Consider the following 21898-nt stretch of genomic DNA (forward strand, 5'->3'; position numbering starts at 1 on the left):
CAGCAGTTTTTTGTTACAGCTGATAAGACAGTTAAGTACCTGTAGTTTGATCAAGGAGGGGGCAGGGGTCAAAGGTCAAGGGGGATTCTTAACATTCCAGATATTCCTAGCCAGCTAGTAGTGTAAAGTAACTATACATTTACTCAAGTACTAACTGTAGCCTACTTATAAGTACAATTTTGAGGTATTTCCAATTTTCAGTATCCTACTTTTACTTCTAGGCCTACTCCCATCTCAGAGGCAAATTATATTGTACTTTGACCCCACAACAATTATTTGACAACTTTAGTTACTTTGAACATTTTGATTATTATTAGACCTACAAAACATAAATTGACCACTTATGCGCTATGTATAGATATTGGTCATTTGAAAATAGGTGATACAAGCTGCTATTTTCAATATTTCAATATACGCGTGGGCGTATCTTATTTTTTGAAGTCCCAAACCGGAAATTACGTTATCATTGCGCGATTCAAACGCACACCGTTTCCTGTCGGCAGCTGTCGCCTGAAGTCCGTAAACAAAACTGAAACTCATGTCGAATAAGAACAAACAAGATTATAGACCGACGCATTTATGTTGAATAAATCTAATGAACATTCCCAAGTTGAGAGAAAATGGCTTCTGTGTCGACCCTCCCGAGAGAGGATTTAACGTGTGCTGTGTGCCGCAACATTTTTGAAGACCCAGTCATCCTCTCCTGCAGTCACAGCTTCTGCCGAGCCTGTTTGCAGCGATGCTGGAAGCCGCGCGTAGCGAAAAAATGTCCAGTGTGTCGGGCTGTCAACGCAACAAGAGCACCTCCTTGTAACTTGGCTCTAAAGAACCTTTGCCAGGTTTGCCATACTATGTTCTATCTGTCTGTCTTTCAATGTTATGCCTGAATGTTAGAACCTCTGAAGTTGGCACCCCGTATGATGAAAAATATATAAAAATGGTGTCATTCTTTAGTGCTGAATTGTGCCGTAAGTTTTATAAGTTGCGCTGCTATCATTATTGAGATATTCTACAAAACACCACTGTTCTGCTCCTATCTTCTACAATGAAATACTGCTGCTCTACACCGCCCTCTGTAGGTATAAATTATATATAAATATAATTGATGATTTCAATGGCGCAAATTAGAGCACATCCAGCACTAAAGATTGAGCCCATGTTTTCCCGATTTGGAGCCAAAAAATTGGGGGTGCAAGCCTCAGCAAAACTATAACTGAATATCTCAATAGTGATAGCAGCACAAATTATAAAATTTACGGCACAATTCAGCACAAATTCAGCACTAAATAATGACACCATTTTTATATATGTTTTCAACATATTATGGGGTGCAAACTTCACGGAGGTTATATAAGATACATAAAGTGGTTCCTGTGTAAATAAGCCGTGAAGCTTACTAGGATCTCCTTTTAGTTGACCTTGTACCAGTGATTTGTGCTGTCATGAAACTGTACCTTTTTCTAGTGCAAACTGCTAATATACTCTTTAATCAATCAATCAGGCCTTCTTGGAGGAGGAAGAGCGGAGAGCAAGGCCTGGGTTTCTCTGCCGTCAGCACGGCGAAAAACGCAAACTCTACTGCCTGGAAGACCAAGAGCCAATGTGTGTGGTGTGTCAGACCTCCAAAAGACACAAAGCTCACGAGTGTTGTCCAGTCGATGAAGCTGCTCATGATTCCAAGGAGGAACTTCAGAAAAGACTTAAACCGTTGAAGCAGAAGCTGGATGTATTTGTTGCGGCTAGAGATGAGTGCCGTAAAACAAAAAAATACATAAAGATCCAGGCACAGAGCACAGCGGACGTGATTAAGGAGGAAATTAAGAGGTTCCACGAGTTCCTACATGAAGAAGAGAAGAACAAGATTGCAGAACTTAAGGAGGAAGAGGCGCTGAAGAGTCTGTTAATTAAAGATCAGATTGATGGGCTGAGTAAAGAGATAACGACCCTCGAAGACCAGATCATAGCCATCGAGGAGGAGCTGAAAGCTGAAGACGTCTTTTTTATGGACAAGTACAAGACCACATTAGAAAGAGCCCAGTGCACGCTGCAGGATCCAAAGCCAGTCTCAGAATCACTGATTAATGAGGCCAAACACCTCGGAAACCTGGCCTTCGACATGTGGAAAAAGATGAAGGAGTTGGTCTCCTACAGTCCTGTGATTCTGGACCCCAATACTGGCCCACCTCATTTAATTGTGTCCAAGGATCTGACCAGTGTGAAAATTGGTACAACGGATGTGGACATTCCTGACAACCCAGAGAGGAGGAACTGCAGACATGGTGTCCTGGGTTCCAAGGGCTTTGTCTCAGGCACTCACAGCTGGGACATAGAGGTTGGAGTTGAGAACTTCTGGGAAATTGGTGTGATGACAAAACATGGCCTGAGAAATGTAAGGTCATGCAATGGATGTTGGATGATTTGGTGTCTAAATGGTACATACCTGGCCGTGGCACCCACATCTGAAGCACCCACTAGTGTTGATGTCAGCCAACTCAGCCAGAAACCCAAGAGGATCAGAGTACAGCTGGACTGCGGCAGAGGGGAGCTGTCTTTCTTTGATTGTGCTGAAAACCAACATCTACACACCTTCAGACACCGGTTTACAGATAGGCTCTTTCCTTTCATTAGCACTAACAGCGACGCCTACGCAATCAAAGTGATGCCAGTTGCTGTGTCTGTACAGATGAAACAGTTCAGATACATACAATACGATACATAGCTGGTCTCACTGGTTAATGTGGCCAAACACCTCGGAAACCTGGCCTTAAGAGATGAAGGAGGTGGTCTCATACAGTCCAGTGATTCTGGGCCCCAGTACTGGCCCACCTCATTTAACGGTCTAAAATAAGTTGTAACTGTAGAGAAAATGGCTCCCAGAGAAACGGATTGGAGCTGGATCATTGCAAGAATTAAGCTTTCTAGAACAAGTAAACATAATCTCCTAAGGGAATGTTTCTGTTACTGCTTTAATCTATTTGAAACCATATTTAATTCTAAATGTCATTTGAGTTGATAGTAATGCAACACTGTTGTACCGTTACTGCAATATCATTTGAATGTTGGGTACTTGGGGTGGTGTGGTGGAAAAATTGCCTTGTTTAATTATTTCTCCCAAATTCTGTTTAAAAAAGTTAATTTTGTTGATTTGAGGGGGGGGGGGGGATTCTGATGTAAGGTTGCCGGAACTATACCAATCACATGCCTACTGTTTTCTAAAAGTTCAGGCACAGTTTTAGTTGGGGTGGTGGGAGAATTAATTGCCTTATTTCTCCCAAATTCTGTTCTGTTTAAAAAAGTCACTGTTAATTCAGGCACAGTTTTAGGATGTGCAGAATCCTCATTGTAGTTCAGCTTATTTTGGACCTTGACACAGTTGACAGTCATTAATGACAGAAGAACTAGGTCTTGAAATTGTAATCTTTGAAAATTGACTCTCTCCCTAAAATGTTTAACATTTGAATAAAGTCATAAATAAAGTGTCACTTTGTTTTTGATCTTGAGTTACTAGCAGTGTAGACATGATTACATTTATAAGTTGTAAAAGAGCATCGATAGTACATTTGTTATTTATATATCAATTTATATATTTGTTTTTTTTTATCAATTAAGCAATTTTTCAAGTTTTGTGTTTAACGTCTTTACTCTTCTAGGAATACACTTGAATATAATATGTATATCAGTCATAACATTTGTTAAACGTGTATGTGTGTGTGTGTGTGTGTGTGTGTTTGTTATGTATAGTAGGCCTAGATATAGTTGCTACGTTCTGAATTCTGATCCAAAATAATTAGTTTAAATCTGATTCCTAATTGCAGTAAGTGCAATATATTGGGGCATATTAGTGCAGAATCTAGCAGTACATAAGAAATTCAAACAGCACAGCTTTTGAGATGAAGGTATTCATTTATGACTATCATAGTTGCAGAGAACACACTAGTGTCCCAATATGTATGATATCGAGAGTTTTGTGCTGTGGGGCAGGTACTCACTCTACCATTGTCATTCTTCTTATGGACACAAGAGGGCAGAGTTGTATACTGTATATTGTGCACCACTAGAATACATGGAGTGCAGTGGAGGTTTTCTTGAAGAAAAAAAAAATGTGTACCATTTTATATTCCTGATGAAAGTGGCATCTAGAAATGTACATTTATGGATAACGAAGAGCATTTATTAACATAAAAAAGACAACTGGAAAACAATACAAAATGCATTTGAACCTAGTTAAATCCCAAACTCATCTATTCATAATGGCATCATTTAATTAATTTGAAAAAATCAAGAACAAAACTGCTTTCAGACATGATTAAGAATGTAATGGGTCAGTGATTCACAGTCATCTCTATGCTAATGTACAAAATGAACACACTTTCTGGGGCAACGAATGTTTGGCAATACAACTCACATGCTCAGATATGTACTAATTGTTTACACCTATAGACTATGTTATTGATTAGTTCAGATCAGTCTGCCAATGAACGTTGTACTCAGATACATTATCTCCATGAATATTCCATTCCCATCCAAAGAGAGTACCGGTAGACTATCTAAATATTAAGAAAACATAGTATGCAAAACTGTTCAGTTTCGCACATCACATAGGAGGAGGCAGGTAGGCCGGTTGTTCTTTATGTGTTAAAATCCCACACTTTTCAGTTTTGAAAGCCAGCATGCAGATGAAATAATTAAAAAGTGTCTGTAAGAGAGCTGTAAAATGATTTTTCTTTGAGCGGTGCCTCATCGCTCCAATGCTTGACTGAATGTGTAGGTATGTATGTGTAGTACACTCATACACCTTGTATGAGTAGCAATAGCTGCAATACCGCTGGGTGACCAAGTGGCGCTGTTGAGCAGCCTTGACATTAATGGACAACAGAATAATTCATATAGTTTAACACTGTTCAAAGGCAGAGTCCTGCAACAGGCCGGGTACCCACGTTTGATGGTTGAAAATGGGCGGAATGTTCCCTTAAAACTAACCCCAACCCTTACCTTAAACTGAGGGAATGTACTAGGGATGCGGTATCGGTACTCGTGGTATCGGTACTCGCCCCGATACCGGCCTATTTTGCGGTATCGGTACTCGTCCGATACTGCTCACAAAGCGCCCGAGTACCCTGTGTGTTCCGCCACTTCGCCTTTCTCTCTCTCTCTCTTAAAGTATCAAAAGTAAAAATACAAAATGTTTGAGCATAACAGATCTAGAAGATCATGCACAGTACAGGAATTTCCATGGGCTAAACCTGAAAAAAAAAGTGAAATGTGTGGCAGTTGTGCCATGTTCTGGGAAAGCAATGCAATTTAATGTGTTATATACAGCCAGAAAGTGAGGAACATCTGATAAAATAAAATAAAACGTAATTTAAAGACATTTTGTATTATTAATTGTACTCATACTCGGTATCGCCAAGTACTCAAAATGAAGTACTCGTACTTGTACTCGCTCAGCAAAAAAGTGGTATCGGGACATCCCTAGAATGTACACATGCTTACCCACTTAGCTTAACCTTGCTAGACTCTTCTCTTTTACCTACACGTTCTGTATGTTTATAAGTGCCCCATGCAAGATCTCATTATTTCCATAGACAACGCATTGGTGACTTCGGTTCCAACTGCCAAAAACCTTGGTGTGGTCCTGGACAGCTAGCTATCGTTCGGCACACATTGCATCAGTCACCCGGTCCTGTAGGTTCACACTCTATAACATCCATAGAATCAGACCCTTCCTCACCCAGGAGTCAGCCCAGCTCCTCATCCTGACATCATGATCAGTCATATCAAAACTTGACTACTGTAACTCTCTCCTCACTGGCCTCCCAACATCTGCACTTAAGCCTCTCCAACTGATCCAAAATGCCGCGGCATGACTGGTCTTCAACCAGCCAAAGTTTTCACATGTCTCCCTCTCCCCCCTTCTCCGCTCCCTCCACTGGCTCCCGGTTGCGGCCCGCACAGAATACAAAACACTGACACAGGCCTTCAAAGCAGCCAAAGGTATGGCACCTCCATACCTCCAAAGTCTGATCAATCCCTACAACCCAAACCTGTTCACTCAGATCAGCAAACACAGGGATGCTGATAGAACCCTCGCCATCAGGTAGCGGGACCTCCAGGCAGTCAACAAGAGACTGGGATGCACCTGGTCACAACCAAGAACTCTGGAGGTCCCTTGTCGACAGCCCTGGTAAGGGTGTCAGGCATAGCCTAGGCATAGGCCTGTCCATACTTTGACCGAAACCGCCCTTTTCGGTCAAAATGTCGGTTCGACTACAAAATGACGTCACTTGCGACTTCTGAAAAGCATTAGACCGAATGAGAGTTCAGAAATTTCACGTAATTTCGGAGAAAGTATGGACAGGCTTTAAAGGACAACTTTTTTTTTTTACAGGGTTCATATTTTAGATAGTCATTAGAGAAAAGAAAAGATGGGTGTTAAAATGTTTTCATTTACTTCTTTCTATCGTTTAAGTGATTTTAATTTTGATTTGCATGCATGCCCCCAGGTTCTTTCATGGGCAGATGTGACTTATGGGGGCTGGTGTAAATAGTAACAAAGACATTGACGGCTTATTGTGTCTAAAAAAAGACATATTTAGCCTCTTGTACGCATGCCCCCACCCACTGAAATCAAAATACTAAAATCGCTAAATCAATAGAAAGAAGTAAATGAAAACATTTGAACACTCATCTTTTCTCTTCTCTAATTAGGCTACAATCTAAAATATGAACCCTTGTTGTAAAAAAAACAAAGTTGTCCTTTAAGACAGTTATAGTAAGTACATATTTGTATGTTTCTGGTGAAGAAATATGTATGTACATGGCAAAAATATTTTACCATAACAGTTTTTTATTATTGTTTTGTTATAAACATAAATGATCATAATATATCATACTATATGTTCTGGATTGATATCTCTCTATGCAGTTGATGTTGATTGAGTCCCATGAGAAGTGTCAGCTATCCATAAGATAAACACTACTCTCATGACTAATCAAATTGATTGTTGTATTGCCTTGCTTATTGGGTTGATGTACAGTATATATTGCATTGCTTGTTGTGGGTCGCTTTGGATTGGGAGCTTCCAGTTTGGGCATTGAGCTTCTGCTAAATGCCTAAACTGGAGCCAGGAGGTATGCGGTCAGCCTTGCCCTATAGGCTTGGCTCAGGGAAAAGGACGCCCCTGCCTTGCACAGTCCCAGGTCTGCCATCCATAAGATGAACGAAACTCTCATGACTAATTGGAAATGACGCAAGTTCGGGGACTGAGCAACCTGAGCTGGCCGACTCCGGCGAGGGTGTATAGTGTATAATGGCTGAAACACCCTAAGACCTGGAGGAACACTACTGATGATGCGTCCTAGATTAAAACCTAACCCCAGCCACCCCCCCTCCCTTGCATCCATCATTCACCACCAAGATGACACACACACACACACACACACACACACACACACACACACACACACACACACACACACACACACACTCACACACACACACACACACACACACACACACACACACACACACACTCTCTCTCATGCATGTGCCTGCACAAAGGAAACTAGAAGCAGTGCTCTTCCGAGCACAGGTCTCCACCAGGCCAGGCGTCCTGGTGGTGCTACTGTATAATAGGCCAGTGTAAAAAGGGTGGCATATGTTCTTCACCTTAGACCTTTCATGGCAATCGGACGCTGCATGCATGATTTGAAGCATTGTGTTAAAAAAATGTGTTTTGCTAAAGTCTACCTGCTGGTGGCGCTATAACAGGCCAATGTGAAAAGGGTAGCATTTGTTCCTTCACATAGTGGGAATATGTGTGGCAAATTTCACGGTAATTGCAAGCTGCGTTGATGATTTGAGGCATTTTGTTCAAAAACTGCAATCCTGCAAACTTTGGAAGCTAATATTAGCCAATCAGGATGGAATATGAAATATCAGACTGATCAGACTTGATCATATGACTATAGAGATACTGTGTACTGATTTGTGTTATTTTTGGAGAAAATCTGAAGGTGTAATATCCTAAAATGTGTTTTACACAAGTCGGCCCAAAGGTGGCGCTATAAAAGGCTGATGTGAAAAATGCAGAGAAAGGGTTTTTCCTTGGCCTCTAGAGAGTGCACTTACAAAGTTTGAAACTGATCGGTGGAGTTATAGGTAAAACCACAAATCGGGCTGTTATAGCGCCACCATGAGGCTGATTTCAAAAATTTGAAGTGGCATTTCTTCCTCGACCTAGTGGGAACGTGAGTGCGCGATTTCATGATAATTGCACTTTGCGTTTGTGATTTGAGGCATTTTGTTCAAAACGACTCAATCCTACAAACTTTGGAAGCCGATCTTAGCCAATCAGGATGGAATATGCAAAATCGGACAGATCTGTGTCGATCACATGACTGTCGAGATACTGCCTAGCGATTTGTAGGATTTTTGGACAAAATCTGTAAGAGTAGTGCACAGAAATGTGTTTTGCGAACATCGGCCACTAGGTGGCGCTAGAAAAGGCCCATTTGAAAAATTTAGGGCAGAGGTTCTAGATTGGCATCCAGGGAATGTGTGTGCTCACTTTGGCAGCGACCGGGCCAGCGGCGACTGAGATTAGCTGCACACAAACTGTGAGGACGCACGGACGCACGGACTGACAGACGCACGGACGGACGGAGGGGAAAACATACTCTCCCCCATGCCTTCGGCTGGTGGAGACAATTAACATCTTATCCTGTGTTTCTTAAAACTATTTGTCTGTCTGTCTGTCTGTCTGTCTGTCTGTCTGTCTGTCTGTCTGTCTGTCTGTCTGTCTGTCTGTCTGTCTGTCTTTGTGTGTCTGTTCTTGTGTAATATTTCATAGTAGCCTTTCTGTAGTCACATAATCTGGGGATAAAATGAATTCCAGGAAACCTGGATGTACTGTCCGCCCACCCACGTCATGGATGAGAGGTGCATTTCTATGTTGTGCGTGACAGTTCATGCAGTGACCACTTATCAACCTCATTCTGAGGTGAGACTGAGATTATGTAAAATGGGAGGAAGATTAAGGCCAATAGAGGACTATCTGCCTCTGCTCCACTGGTCCAGAGGATTAGTGACATATAGTGTCCTAACCTGGGACTGCTATTCCTGGCAGACAGCAGAAGTTACATTATTTTGTGTTTTTAAAGATCAAAGGTCAAAGCAACATTTGCTTATAGGACAACTTTGTTTTTTAAAACAACGGTTCATAGTTTAGATATTCATTAGAGAAAAGAAAAGATGGCTGTTAAAATGTTTTCATTTACTTCTTTCTATCGTTTTAGTGATTTCAATGATTTTGATTTGCATGCATGCCCCCAGCATGGTCCTCTGTACCGCAACGTGAGTCACAATTGCAAATTAATTCCGTCCTTGTCCCTTTTATTCCCATATCTGGAGATCCCTGATGTAATCAATAAGCCCATATCTGGGAATGCCCATATATGGACATATTGTATGAGTCCATATCATCTCCATATTTGGAAGATAAAGACACATAATGGCCATATTTTGTCCAACTTAAACAATCAACCAGGTCTTTTTTGGGTCAAAGTTGATCACATTAATAGTCTTTAAAAGACAAAGAAGCACCCATGTGCACTCGGCCATGCGCATGCAAGGGGTCAGAATGGGTTCAGGAGGGTTAAGGGGTGCCGAGGGTTGAGGGGCCGAGGGTTCATACTACTAGATATAGTCATACCCGGTGCAAATAAAAGTACCTCAAAACTTTACTCAAGCACAGAAGGGTTCAGAACCCTGGCCCTAGTAAGCATAGTAGATCTAATTTAGTATGCACACACTACTACATAGTATACATACTATATCTAGTATATAGTACAGTATATACATTTATATAGTATAGTATATTTAGATCTATACTAAATATAGTACTATAATGTGTAGTTTAATGCTCCCCAACTCTGTGTAAAGAAAGAACGAGCCTCAGAATGATCTCTAAATAGATCTGTCTAGAATAGATCACCTGACTTGGAAGGTAAGGTTGGCTGAAAGCCAGAGCACTGAGACGATGAGTCATAGGTTACTAGCCGAGTCATCCTGTGATCTGAGACAAGGGAGCTTGGCAGAACAACCTCTGTTCATTAATTGAAATAACATCAAGCTTTAAAGTTCTATGGTGAGGCTACATGTGTAGAGTGTGTCTGTATACTTTCATGTTTTGTCTGTCTCTGTTGAAAGCTGCAATCAGTAACTTGTAATAATATAGGCCCCACGCCTTGGGGAGTTGTCACAGTACATTTGCACATACGTGAAATTTATTCTCTGCATTTTACCCATCCTATAACGACTAGGAGCAGTGAGCAACCATATGTGGCACTCGGGGAGCAATTAGGGGTTAAGGGTCTTGCTCAGGGACACATCGACACATAGATGCCGGATCGGATTCATACCTGCGACATCCAGGAGCTCTAGCTCCCCAGGCAGGTTCCCTAACCACTTAGCTACGGCCGCCCCCTTGTGTCTTAATTATCTCTGGATTTGAGAGACCAAAGCATCAGTAGTGGAAAGTAACCAATTACATTTACTGAACGTTTTGAGGTACTTTTACTTTACTTGAGTATTCCATTTTCAGTGGCGGAAAAAGTAATTTTCCCATCACTGCAAAGCATTTACCGTTAGGCAAGAGGGACCCCTCAGAGTGTGTTTATGAGCTTCAGGTAGTACTACTTGTCAACGAGTACCAGTAGCGTCTAGACACGTCTCAAAGGAAAGTAGCGGGACAACTGCAGATGCATATTGTATTCTTAACATACTCTACCAGATGGATTCAAATAACCAATAATGAATACATTAACATTATTCATTAATATAAGTTCCGGAATGCAACTTATATTTCTTTATTTTAATGTCTTTTGGTTGTCCTTTACGTTGTTCTCACTGTATGTAACAGTTATCATGACATTTCTGTTGACTGTTTGCAATGAACTTTACATAGATTTTTGTCTACAAGTAGCCATAAAACCATCATAAAACACACAACAAAAAGTAAGATGTATAACCACCTTTATTCTTTTCCCCCTAAAGACGAAAAATTCCATAGTATACAAGAGTGGATTGTCATCATAGTTGCTAACTAAGTCAATGTAAACAAATAACCCCTCTAAAGCCATCATGAAGACAAAAAAATAAAAGAACAATTGAGAAATATACAGAAAAATATACCTCTGAGAAAAATAATATATTGCCATTTTTCCTAACAGCTTATCGTCACGGCTCATTCATTAACAGTGAAGACTTATGACCTATTCACACATGCAAAAATAAAGATAAAGCTCTCCCTCTCTTGGCATTTACAAAAAAGAAAAACAGGCTCCTACATAGAGCACTGTGCTGTCTTACAGAGTCAATCAGCAGTGAAACCCAGACAAATCACTTCAAAGTGTATACTATTCCACCAAATGAATTATTGCTAAGTGGACAGTGTAGCATTTAATAATGGTAGCACGTAATTGTATCATGTTTGGTTAAGTAGTCAGGGCCTGTGACTTTTAAATCAGACAAAACCTACGGCTGTTTTGTCTTTGTAAGACAGACTTCCTCAAAGTCTACGAGACCTTGATGCTGTTACTGATGTGGGGAATGTATTTGACCAGTTCTTTTCAGACCGTTTTAAGCTAGCTGAATTTAAAATCAGGGATGACTTGAAAAGCATCAACCTGCTATATGCATATGGATTCTTTGGCATATTTTTGGATCCTTCTCTCTGTAAATTGCAGAACAAAAATACCTTAGATTTGTGGTGGTGTTTAGCTGTATTTGTGTTTTGCTATATTGCATACAAAGACCTAAGTACTCTGGAAACGGGCCGGCTCTTTACCACATCCCAATAATTGGTGGTGTGGTCCCCCCTATTAGCGTCACAGGGTGCGGGGAAGAGAACGGGGTCACAACAAAATACACATGGTGAAGTAGGACAAATTCTAAAGTAAGACTCAAGAATGAAATGTTAAAATTAAAAGTCATTGCATTCTTTTCTTAGGCACAAGAAAATCCTCCGATTTCCCCTTTAAAACAAGACACCTGCTTTTCCTTCGGAGTAGGGTGGTGATATTATTCAAGGGTGGCTCAGAGTTCAGCCTCAGTCCGCAGGACCTCTTAAAACACTTGTCGTCCCCTGTCGTCTTGGAGAACTGGACTTGAGTTACAACTGTACCTGGACCCCCTTTTCCATCTACACCAAACTTAATTGCCATAAATAGCCCATCTACAAGCTCACAATGTGCTCTATAGATCTCCCTGTAGTTCTGCCATTTTGGTTAATGTTCCCCAGAATATGGACGCTGGGGTTCAAGTGGTTAAGAACTACAGAGACAGATTTGTGGGAAAATACAGTACTGTAGATCTGCTCTACATAATGGGATGTTTTTTTTGGGATTGTTTTTTTTTCCCCCGGTGTTGTTTTACCACAAAGAATAAAGCTGTGTTTGCGAGATAGAAAGTTGTGAATAGTGAATTTAGCAAATGGCATAGTAGTACAGTACCTCGTTCAACCTCCTCTATAATTCAGGTTTTCAGGTCAAGTCCATTACGGAACGCATGTACATTTCAGGCATTTAGCTGATAGGATAAACAACTCTAGAATAAGCTTTAGTTCCCAATTCATTGACATGAATAGGGGTCCTGTGATCCTAGAAGGGGGAACTGCCAGTACCAAAATAGATAAAAGGAGTGGGGGCAACACCGAATCTTTATCTGCCCATGTGGTTACAGATTGTACTGTAACCCAAATATCCCAGGTTCAATCACTTTGACAGCCAGCGGTTAAGTTAAAATAATGTCCTTGAGTCACTAAGGAGTAAAGAATGGTAGTTAAATGCCCACAACGACCTCAAATGTTGACTAGCAAATCATTTGAACTACCGGTACATGTTTTTGTCTAACAGGCAGAATTTGGGCTTAAAAACACACAGAGCGAGTAACACAAGTTGGAATGATGATGTGATGTATTTCAACATGAGGGTGACCACAGAGACTGATCAGGGATCAGCTTCTCCAGAACTCTTCCTAAAGAAAAGAAAAAAAGAGAAAAAAAAAACAGGATGATGTGGTATTTAGGATGCAGCTATCCTTTTTCTAGTGGTGTGTTCTAACGTGTTATGCTATATACCACATATAGCGCACGCAGGTAGATTATCGTATCGCTCCAAAACAATCAAGAACACACCAAGAAAGAAGGGACAGTTGTCTCGTTGAGGTGCAGCACGCAGATAAACAAAATACGGTTGACGGGTGGGAGAGAGAAAATAGAAAAATGAATTCCAGAACGTATGAGCACCTCTAACTTGATTTGTGCTCGAAAAATAAAGGGGGTGGGGTGGTGGCATGGGATCCCCTGCTTTGACAACCCCCCCCAACAATACACACACACACACACAAACATATATATACACACACTCTCCTTTTATCAAGAGTCTGCAAAACAGTATGAGACCTCTAGTCACAACTGGATTTTAAGTTCGGGGGGATTTGGGGTTGATGATGTCACTCGAGGAAGAGGAGAAAAGGGGAGGATGAAGGGGGATGTTTGGGGAGGAACAGCTCCCCATGAGAGCTTGCGGCTGTTCTTCATCTGAGGAAGAGGAGGTACGAAGGGTGAGGTGAAGGGAGGACTGGACAGCACGGGAGAGGGAGGAGCCAGGAGACATGGCGTCGAAGCGGTCGTCAGTCCTCGTCGGAGCTGCTGCTGCTGCCGTCCATGGAGTAAACCATGAAGAGAAGGTCTGGCCGCGGCGGGACGGCCGGGTTCCCTGGCTTCACCATCTCAAAACCCATGTAGTGGAACGATCTGATGATGACCGCTACATGACAGACACCAAAACACATCACATCAGATTTTATCTTTTATCCCCACATTCCGAGTTGTAACACATTTTAACCATGTTAACGCTATATACCAACTGACTGGGGACTAAATTTGGTCTCCTCCTTCTTTCCCTCTACACCAAATATAGGAGCTGAAAATATATCGTCTAAAAGCTCATCTTGCAACGCAATGCATTGTGAGCTTGTTTGCCATTTATCACATTGGAAGACACATTGTCCCAGAATGGGAACACTGCGGTTCCTAAGTTTTGCTAAAAACAAAGTGACGACAAAGCATCATGGCAAAACATCCACAATCCTGGTCACCATGTAAAGGGGTTGAATGCATGTCATAATGCCTCTAATCTCTTTCCTGACATAATTTCAATTTACTGTGCAGTGGGACAAAATATAATCTCTATAAAAATGTTTGGAAAAAGATTACTCACATCGATCCTCTCTGTTTTTGACGAACCAAAGGAACACGTGGTTGACTTTGAGCTTCTCTTCAGCAAACTCCAGAAGAGCAGTGAGACTGAGAGAGACAGAGATTTTGTATAGTTATACATTTTTATAAATGGCAAATGGTGTGTTTATAAACAGCGACATTGGTAATTCCATTGAAACAACGTTATAAACCAGACAAACAAAAAGTGAAAGGGGTGGTGTGGGTGAGAGAGAGACTGAGAAGGGGCTGAGACAGGAAGAGAGAGAGAGCGAGAGCGCAGGAAGATGCACCGAGCTTTTAATGTTTTATGTCTTTACATAAGCACTGCATCGTTACATAATGCAGCTGGCAGTGAGCCGACAGCTGCCAAGGTGACTCTGCTCTACTAGCCTGGGGCCAGCCTATATACAATGCAGCCAACTTGTTTTAACATGGCTGGGATGTCTAGCTCAGCTAGGCTACTGCTCTACCAGTATGGCACACACAGGCAACGCCCCAAATATGAACGCTCAAATATGTGAAAACACAAACACAGATACACACTGCATGCAATATGATTTATAACTCGTCATGCCATATTATATCATGCATGTTGTGTCTGTGCCCCACGATGACGCTTGAAAATAGAAAGGAAATGGAAAGGCGCCTGTACTGTACAGCAGTTAACCCAAGACCTGAAAAATACCTAAAGGTTTGTTGAAAAACATACGTTTCTATATCAAGTGGTTCTCAAACTCTTTCATGTCAAGGACCCCTAGAATTATATGTATTTGACCGTGGACCCTTATCTCAAAATATGTTGTTCCAGGGGCCCAGAGAAAGAAAGATTGAGTTACAAATGTTCGCTTTAAAAATATCGGTGCCGCGGTGTGAGCTGGTATATCTGCTAATTTTTTTTTAAGCGTAAAATAATGGTTGAAGTGGTTCAAATCTAAGGAGCCACGGATGTGTTCTAGGTCTAAATTCACCCTTTGTCAGTCTTCTGATTGGTCCCTGAATGACCAACCAGCAGGCTCTATCTGCCTTGTCCTTCCTGGTTCCGCCTTTTTTATGTCGAATTTTCTAAAACATAATTTTTGGAGAAATAAAAACATTTAAAAACATGCCAAGTCACTATACTGCCACTGAGCAGCTCCATTTAACTGAAACAAAGTTTGAAATTAGAATTGAACACACAGAATAACAATACGAGGCAAATGAATTAAAATGGTAGTGGATGAAGTGTCCCACCGAGTGTCCCACCAAGACACAGCAACCAATGGGTGCGAAGAGGGGGGAGCGCGACAACAGGCGGGACTTGACAAAGTGTGAATTGGTTCAAATCTATGAGGGTGTTTCTTTATTCTAGTGTTTGGCACATTCTTCGGTATGCGTCAGCCCCCTTACCCTTCTTTGCTGCCCTCTACCAGCGGTCCAGGGGGGATCTCCAGGAAGAGGCTGTCAGCGGACAGTGCCGTGTCCCAGCAGGCTGAGCGGCGCTCGTTGAGCTGGTAATGGAAGTGGAGAACAGGTGGATTCCCATTCACCTCGGCTAGGCGACTCACAGACAGTCGGTCATCCTGGGGAGGGATAAAGGATAACACAATAGTTATAATAGATCAGGGGTTCTCAAACCTTTTTAGGCTGTGACCCCCAAAATAAACATATATGAACTGGGGACCCCCACCCTGACAAGCACTTGGAATGTAGGTATTACATTTAATGTGACTCGGTTCCACAGATAAATATTGTGAAAAATCACGTTGCGAGGCGTTGTGAGCACGAGATCTGCTATTTTCACAATGTTCGCCTCTTGCTTACTTAACCCTCTAAGGCCCACGGTTGTAATATTACAACGTTTGTATTTTATCCAAAAAAAGGTTTAAATCATTTTATTTTAGCTCCCCCTACCACCTAAACACCACCATTGGATTCTATTGTTTAGTATTACAATGCCATTGGCCACAATATTTGCATATATTTAACAGTTTGGCCAGTTTGGTATTAAAACGGTCTTGATACAGTAAGTGTGGGGAAAGGGGTGCAGAGTTGGTAAGGGTATGCCAAGCCCTTGATTGCTAGTGGATTATCACCAGTGTTTTGAATTGGATGTAGGCGACAACCAGAGGTCACTGAAGGAAGTGCATAACTGGGGCGACATATCAACATTTAAGGGAGGTTTAAGATAATGTCAGTGAGTATAGCAGCAGACCAGCAAAAAGGGAGTTGCAAGACCAGCAAAGCAACATTTTGATCCGTTATTAGCAGATTGCGCAACTAGCTGCCTGGGGATATTGACAGTGTACTGTACATGCTAGCATGACACATGTCTACACATGCTGATCTATATGTCTCTACCCATACTGGCCCCTCTCTCGCTCTCTGGATGTATTTGTGTGCGAGTACATGCGTGACAGTCTCATTAACCAAATGAACCCTTGCTTGTAAATCGGCTTTTTTCTGTTAAGAGATTTGTTGATGTAAAGGGAAAATAGTGAGGGTATAAAACCCTGGGGAGACATGACAACAAAGTATATGCCACACAGTAAATTGAAAAATACACATTCCAATGTATTCAGTTGAAAATGTTGTTTTTATTGAGCAGACGGGTGATGCAACGAAGGTTGCCACATATCTGGTTGCTTTGTTGTTGATGTCACTGGACTCACTGGAGAGAGAGCGAGATCATTTAGCGACCTACAACCGGGTTGCAACGTGGTCGGTAGTTTACAGCGACCGGGTCGCTAAATCAACCGACCGGGGCGGTAAATCACCGACCGTGCCGCTAAATCGACAGACCGGGTTGCTAAATTCACCGACCGGGACGCTAAATCCACCGACCGGGACGCTAAATCCACCGACCGGGACGCTAAATCCACCGACCGGGTAGGTAAATCCACCGACCGGGGTCGCTTATCCACCGACGGGGCAACTAACCCTAACCCTAACCCTAAACTTAACTTCAGTAGCCGTACCTCAGTAACTAACCTGCCGACGCAACCTACCGACCGGGTCGCTAAATCACCGACGGGGCTGCAAAATCACCGACCGGGTCGCTAAATCTACCGACAGGGGCGCAAAATCAACCGACCGGGTCGCTAGATCTACCAACCGGATCGCTAAATCTACCGACCTAAAACTGCAGGCCGGTCGGTAGATTTAGCGACCCGGTCGGTCGATTTAGCAGCACGGTCTGTGATTTACCGGCCCGGTCGGTTGATTTATCGACCCGGTCGGTTGATTTAGCGACCCGGTCGCTGAAAACTACCGACCACGTTGCGACCCGGTTGTAGGTCGCTAAATGATCTCGCTCCTACTGACTGGCCTATTCTTGGAATCCTTATTCGAAGTGTAAATGGTTATGTGCCTTTAAACTCTGACAGTTTAAAGATCATTAGACTGAAATATGTATCAACAAATAGATTTTTATCAGTTGTTTTTACTGTCTTTTAGTCATCATTCTCTGTCTCACTCTGTTTTTATCCGGTTGCATCTCTGTTCTACCATTGTGAAAGTGAAGTGAAACTAATGAGCTAAACCAAATTGTAAGCTCAACAGAGTGGAAGACAAAGAGTTTGTAAACTTCCTGTTTTTAAAGTAGTATAAAACAGGGAAGATTTACCAACATTAACAACAAAGCCACCCAAAAAGGTATGTTTAAAGAAACATTAGCAGGACCTGTGTCTGTGGTCAAACTGTGTTGGGGTCATCCCTAAGTTACCCGGGTTCAAGGTTCCCCGCTTACCCTGTAGTTGTAAAGGTCTACACTAGAAACGGAGGGGGAGAGATTTCTTCTGTTTGGTCCATTTGATGTCTGTTCTATTTCCTTGTCCATACTTGTCTGTATGATTACCCCTCAACTGAACGTACTGGACTTGTCCGTAGCAAGAAGTACCCGCGGCCAACATTGTGAACCTTAGGGGCAGTATTGAGGATAATAACTTTTCCTCAGCAAAAAGAGTGGAAAGATGTTGTTCTTCAACACCTGTAAATATCAACCATACCTCGTAACCTCTATGATACAAACATGGAAAGCTCTGTGCCGTGAACGTTCTCATCAAGAGCCCATGGTAAAGTGAAACGGCAGTGAGCCTCGATGGACAAGGACAGGTCTATAGCCTAATATGTTGAAAAAGACCCAATCTAAGTTTCCTTTTTATGTAGACATTGTCCTTTTTAATAATAAGACGGAAAATATAAAATTCTGTTGGTTATTGATTTATCACGAGATTCGAGAGATGGGACTACTCTAGGTTCATTCAGCCAAAATCCGTCTCACTTCAGTTTTGAGTCGTATCCTTTGATTGGCTCATTTGGCTGGCTGGTGATATAACTTAACTGACACAAAGTATTTATAAAAAAAAGACTTGTGTTGATGCAACAGCAACAATAGAGCGAAATCCGCATGCTGAGAATCGTTTGTTCTGTTCTGCTCTCGTGTGACGCGACATGCAAGCATGGATGTGAGGTGCAATACAGGCGAGCGGCCCCCAACGGAGCGGAATTGGAGCGGAGGGCGGGTCAGCCCGCGCATATACCGTACAGGAACTAAGCATGTCGACGCAATTACTGTACGTGCTCTCTCACCCAAAAACGTAGACAAAATCAAACATACAGAAGTATAAACGGCCCTTAAGCAGGGAACATACTGTAGAACCCGGGGAACATAGATAGGCTCCCGCTGTGCGTGTGTGTGTGTCTCACCTTGTGTACTAGCACGCTAAGAGAGGGATCCCTGATAGTCCCTCGCCCACCCGGGATCTTCTGCTGTGGGAGAGGGTCATCAGGAGCACCACAGAGGCCCCAGGCCCCCTGTCGAGCAGGACAGTCTGGCCCCCGCTAGCCAGGAACTGGATGGACACAGAGAGAGAGAAAGACATGCAGTGTTTTACATTTGTTGATGATATTCCATTTTGGTGTTACTCTTATGCTATGTTGATGAATTGAATACTACCACAATGGAAACAAGTTTGGGGACTGCCCATGAGTCCGAAAGCTCATTAGTCCTACATTGGTTAGGGTTAGGTTTAGGGTTAGAATTCACCAGGTTAGCATTCACCAGTTTCGGACTAATGGGCTGTAGGATCAATGCCTTGGACCCACAAGTTTTTGTTATCCTTTCAGCTCAAATGTCTGACTATACCTTGTGCTGTTTACATTTCTGTCTAATAAAGTATTCAATCAATCAAAAGAGAGAGAGCGAGAGAGAGAGAGAACGTTGGGGCATGAGAACTTTGAATTCCTTTGCGAAGTATAATTCAAACTAAGTTCACATGACAAAGATATGTAGAGATCATAGGATACTTTGTGGTTCTTTATCATGTGATCACTGTGCCAAATAAGACATTGGATGCAGTCTAGAGCTCTTTAGAATCGTTTAGACGGATGGACTGATTGACTGACGTCAGTGTGTGTCTACTTTACATTGGCGGCCTGAAGACATAATCATCGATCATGTTATTTTTTATTATTCAGAGGGTTCTGATTTAGTGTTTATGGGGTTTTGTTTTGCAGCATGGTGTTAATCACAATACAGACTCACTTTGACACTGACTACACGATATGACTAATCCCAAACATTGCATGAAAAGCTGTGAAAAGCCATTTCTTGATTCTTTAGATTCTTTCCATTTAAATATTGTCAGTCTACTATGTCTCGGTCCACCATCTCTGCCCCTTGTATTCCTTAAGTTACTGTTGGTTGAAATGATTAGTTGGAGTGGAGTCAGCTAAATGTAATGTAAAATGGTCAACACAGTTTTTCAATACGGGACCAAAGTCATTGGAGTAAACCCAGCAGACAGACCAGATGGGACAGTCAGGGTCATAAAACTGTGTCTCTGTTGCTACCCTGCCAGTGTATTTATTCTTTTATAGCCTTTAATGGAAGTTAACTGTAATGGAACACAGTGGAAAACAGCTGTATAACGGAGCCATTCCACAGTAAACACAGACCCATGTTTAACAGAGTTAATCAGGTGTGATGTGTCATAAGTAGTTCAAAGAACGTACCCATTTATTTTACCCATTTAATTATTAACTTTGGACCCTTTTTTGGGATCATTTGCTCTCCCAAATTGTTGGAATTGATCCTTCGGTTAGCTTCCGAGGCGAGCGGTTTGACTTTTGGGAGAGTAATAACCAAAATGCGTGACATGATTTGCAACAACGCACAGAGGAGTCTCCGCTCTATGCATCTGTGTTGGACACACTCCCAAATTATCAGAAATAAGGAGCCCATGTTGAAAAGGTAAATAAATAACAACAACAAAGTTCAAAAGCTGTCAGCTTAACTGAAAAACATGTCCTTCATATCCAGGTCACATACTGTAGACCTGGCTGCCTAAATTTGGCTCCAAGTGGTTTCCGCTGACCCCTGCTCAAGACATCTTCACAGCTTAGAAATCAGATCCCATGTCCAGGGGCGTCACAAGGGGTAGGAAAGTGGGACTGAGTTACCAGGGCCCAAGGTGGAGGGGCCCTAGTAACTTTAGCTATCGGTGCCACGCTGCGAGCTTGTAGATCTGCTATTTTTGAAAAGTCGTGAAAATGTGCGCAAATCTTTGAATATATGTATTTTTTTAGGGAACATTTGGAACATTTTGGAACTAAATATTTTGAGATGGGGGGGGGTCCTCCTTCACATGAAAAAGTTTGAGCATCACTGACATCATGGCAACATAGGTTTCTTGGCACACATTTTCACGATTTTTCAAAAATAGCAGATCTACAAGCTCGCAGCGCGGCACTCGGTGCCACGCTGTGAGCTTGTATATCTGCTATTTTTCAATAGTTAACATTCATGGGGGGCCCGCAGTGAATCCTTGTACCCAGGGCCCCAGAATTTGGTGTGACGCCCCTGCCCATGTCAATCAGTAGCAGACCACCACAGATGACCTTTTGACATTTAAATGACTTGTATCCAGTTTTACTTCATGTGGTATAGAAATCTCCTTTCGTCAAGTACTGATTCCAGACACTAGAGTCTAGACCAAACCAAAATTTGATACCAGGATTTTACATAAACCTAATCTTAGATCCATCTGATCTAAATCTGAGGTCCAGAGTCCAGTTGGTCTCAGCTGGGTTGAACACATGACCTGTAAACACCTCTAAAATAGCTCACTGGGGTTCACGAGAACACCCGGCCCACGCTTTGGGTTACAGTGCAATATATCAGAGCAGTCATGAGGACAGTCTGACACCACACTCGCATGAGAGTGGTGTGTGTGTGTGTGTGTGTGTGTGTGTGTGTGTGTGTGTGTGTGTGTGTGTGTGTGTGTGGAGAGGAAGAAGGAGAGAGAGAGAGAGAGAGAGAGAGAGAGAGAGAGCGAGAGAGCGAGCGAGCGAGCTTAGGTCAAACATCTTCCAGGGTTACATGCCATCAAGGGAGTCGATCCATAAGAGTTCAGTAAAGCAGATGCTCTCATCCAGAAAGAACAATTGAGTCCCTTCACTCACAAAGTGAGTGAAGGGACTAGGGATGGGACGATAAGCGATATTATCGTTTATCGTGATAAAAAAAACACTCACGATAATCGTAGCGTGGAGATTTAATTTATAGTGATATCGTCCTCCATCATGCACTGGGATCAATTCACCTTTTATTTGCCGAGCTGCATATCCGGTACCACTTA

The 21898-nt window shown here is 42.2% G+C and overlaps 2 protein-coding genes across 2 annotated transcripts; one reads left to right on the forward strand and one right to left on the reverse strand.

The window, feature by feature from the left end:
* Window positions 1-620: 620 nt before the first annotated feature.
* Window positions 621-11944, forward strand: LOC308294406 (E3 ubiquitin-protein ligase TRIM35-like; the record flags this gene model as incomplete). Its single annotated transcript, XM_080737139.1, has 3 exons — window positions 621-839; window positions 1502-2332; window positions 11888-11944. The coding sequence occupies 3 exons, from the start codon at window positions 621-623 to the stop codon at window positions 11942-11944; spliced, it is 1107 nt and encodes a 368-aa protein (XP_080593265.1).
* oaz2a (ornithine decarboxylase antizyme 2a) lies at window positions 11019-19929 on the reverse strand (the record flags this gene model as incomplete). The annotated part of the gene is made up of 5 exons (XM_080737140.1): window positions 11019-13830; window positions 14284-14369; window positions 15669-15841; window positions 18966-19100; window positions 19912-19929. The coding sequence occupies 5 exons, from the start codon at window positions 19927-19929 to the stop codon at window positions 13694-13696; spliced, it is 549 nt and encodes a 182-aa protein (XP_080593266.1). The 3' UTR covers window positions 11019-13693.
* Between the last annotated feature and the right edge of the window lie 1969 nt (window positions 19930-21898).

Source organism: Nannobrachium achirus (assembly GCF_963921795.1).
Source record: "Nannobrachium achirus genome assembly, chromosome: 11".
NCBI lineage: Eukaryota > Metazoa > Chordata > Actinopteri > Myctophiformes > Myctophidae > Nannobrachium > Nannobrachium achirus.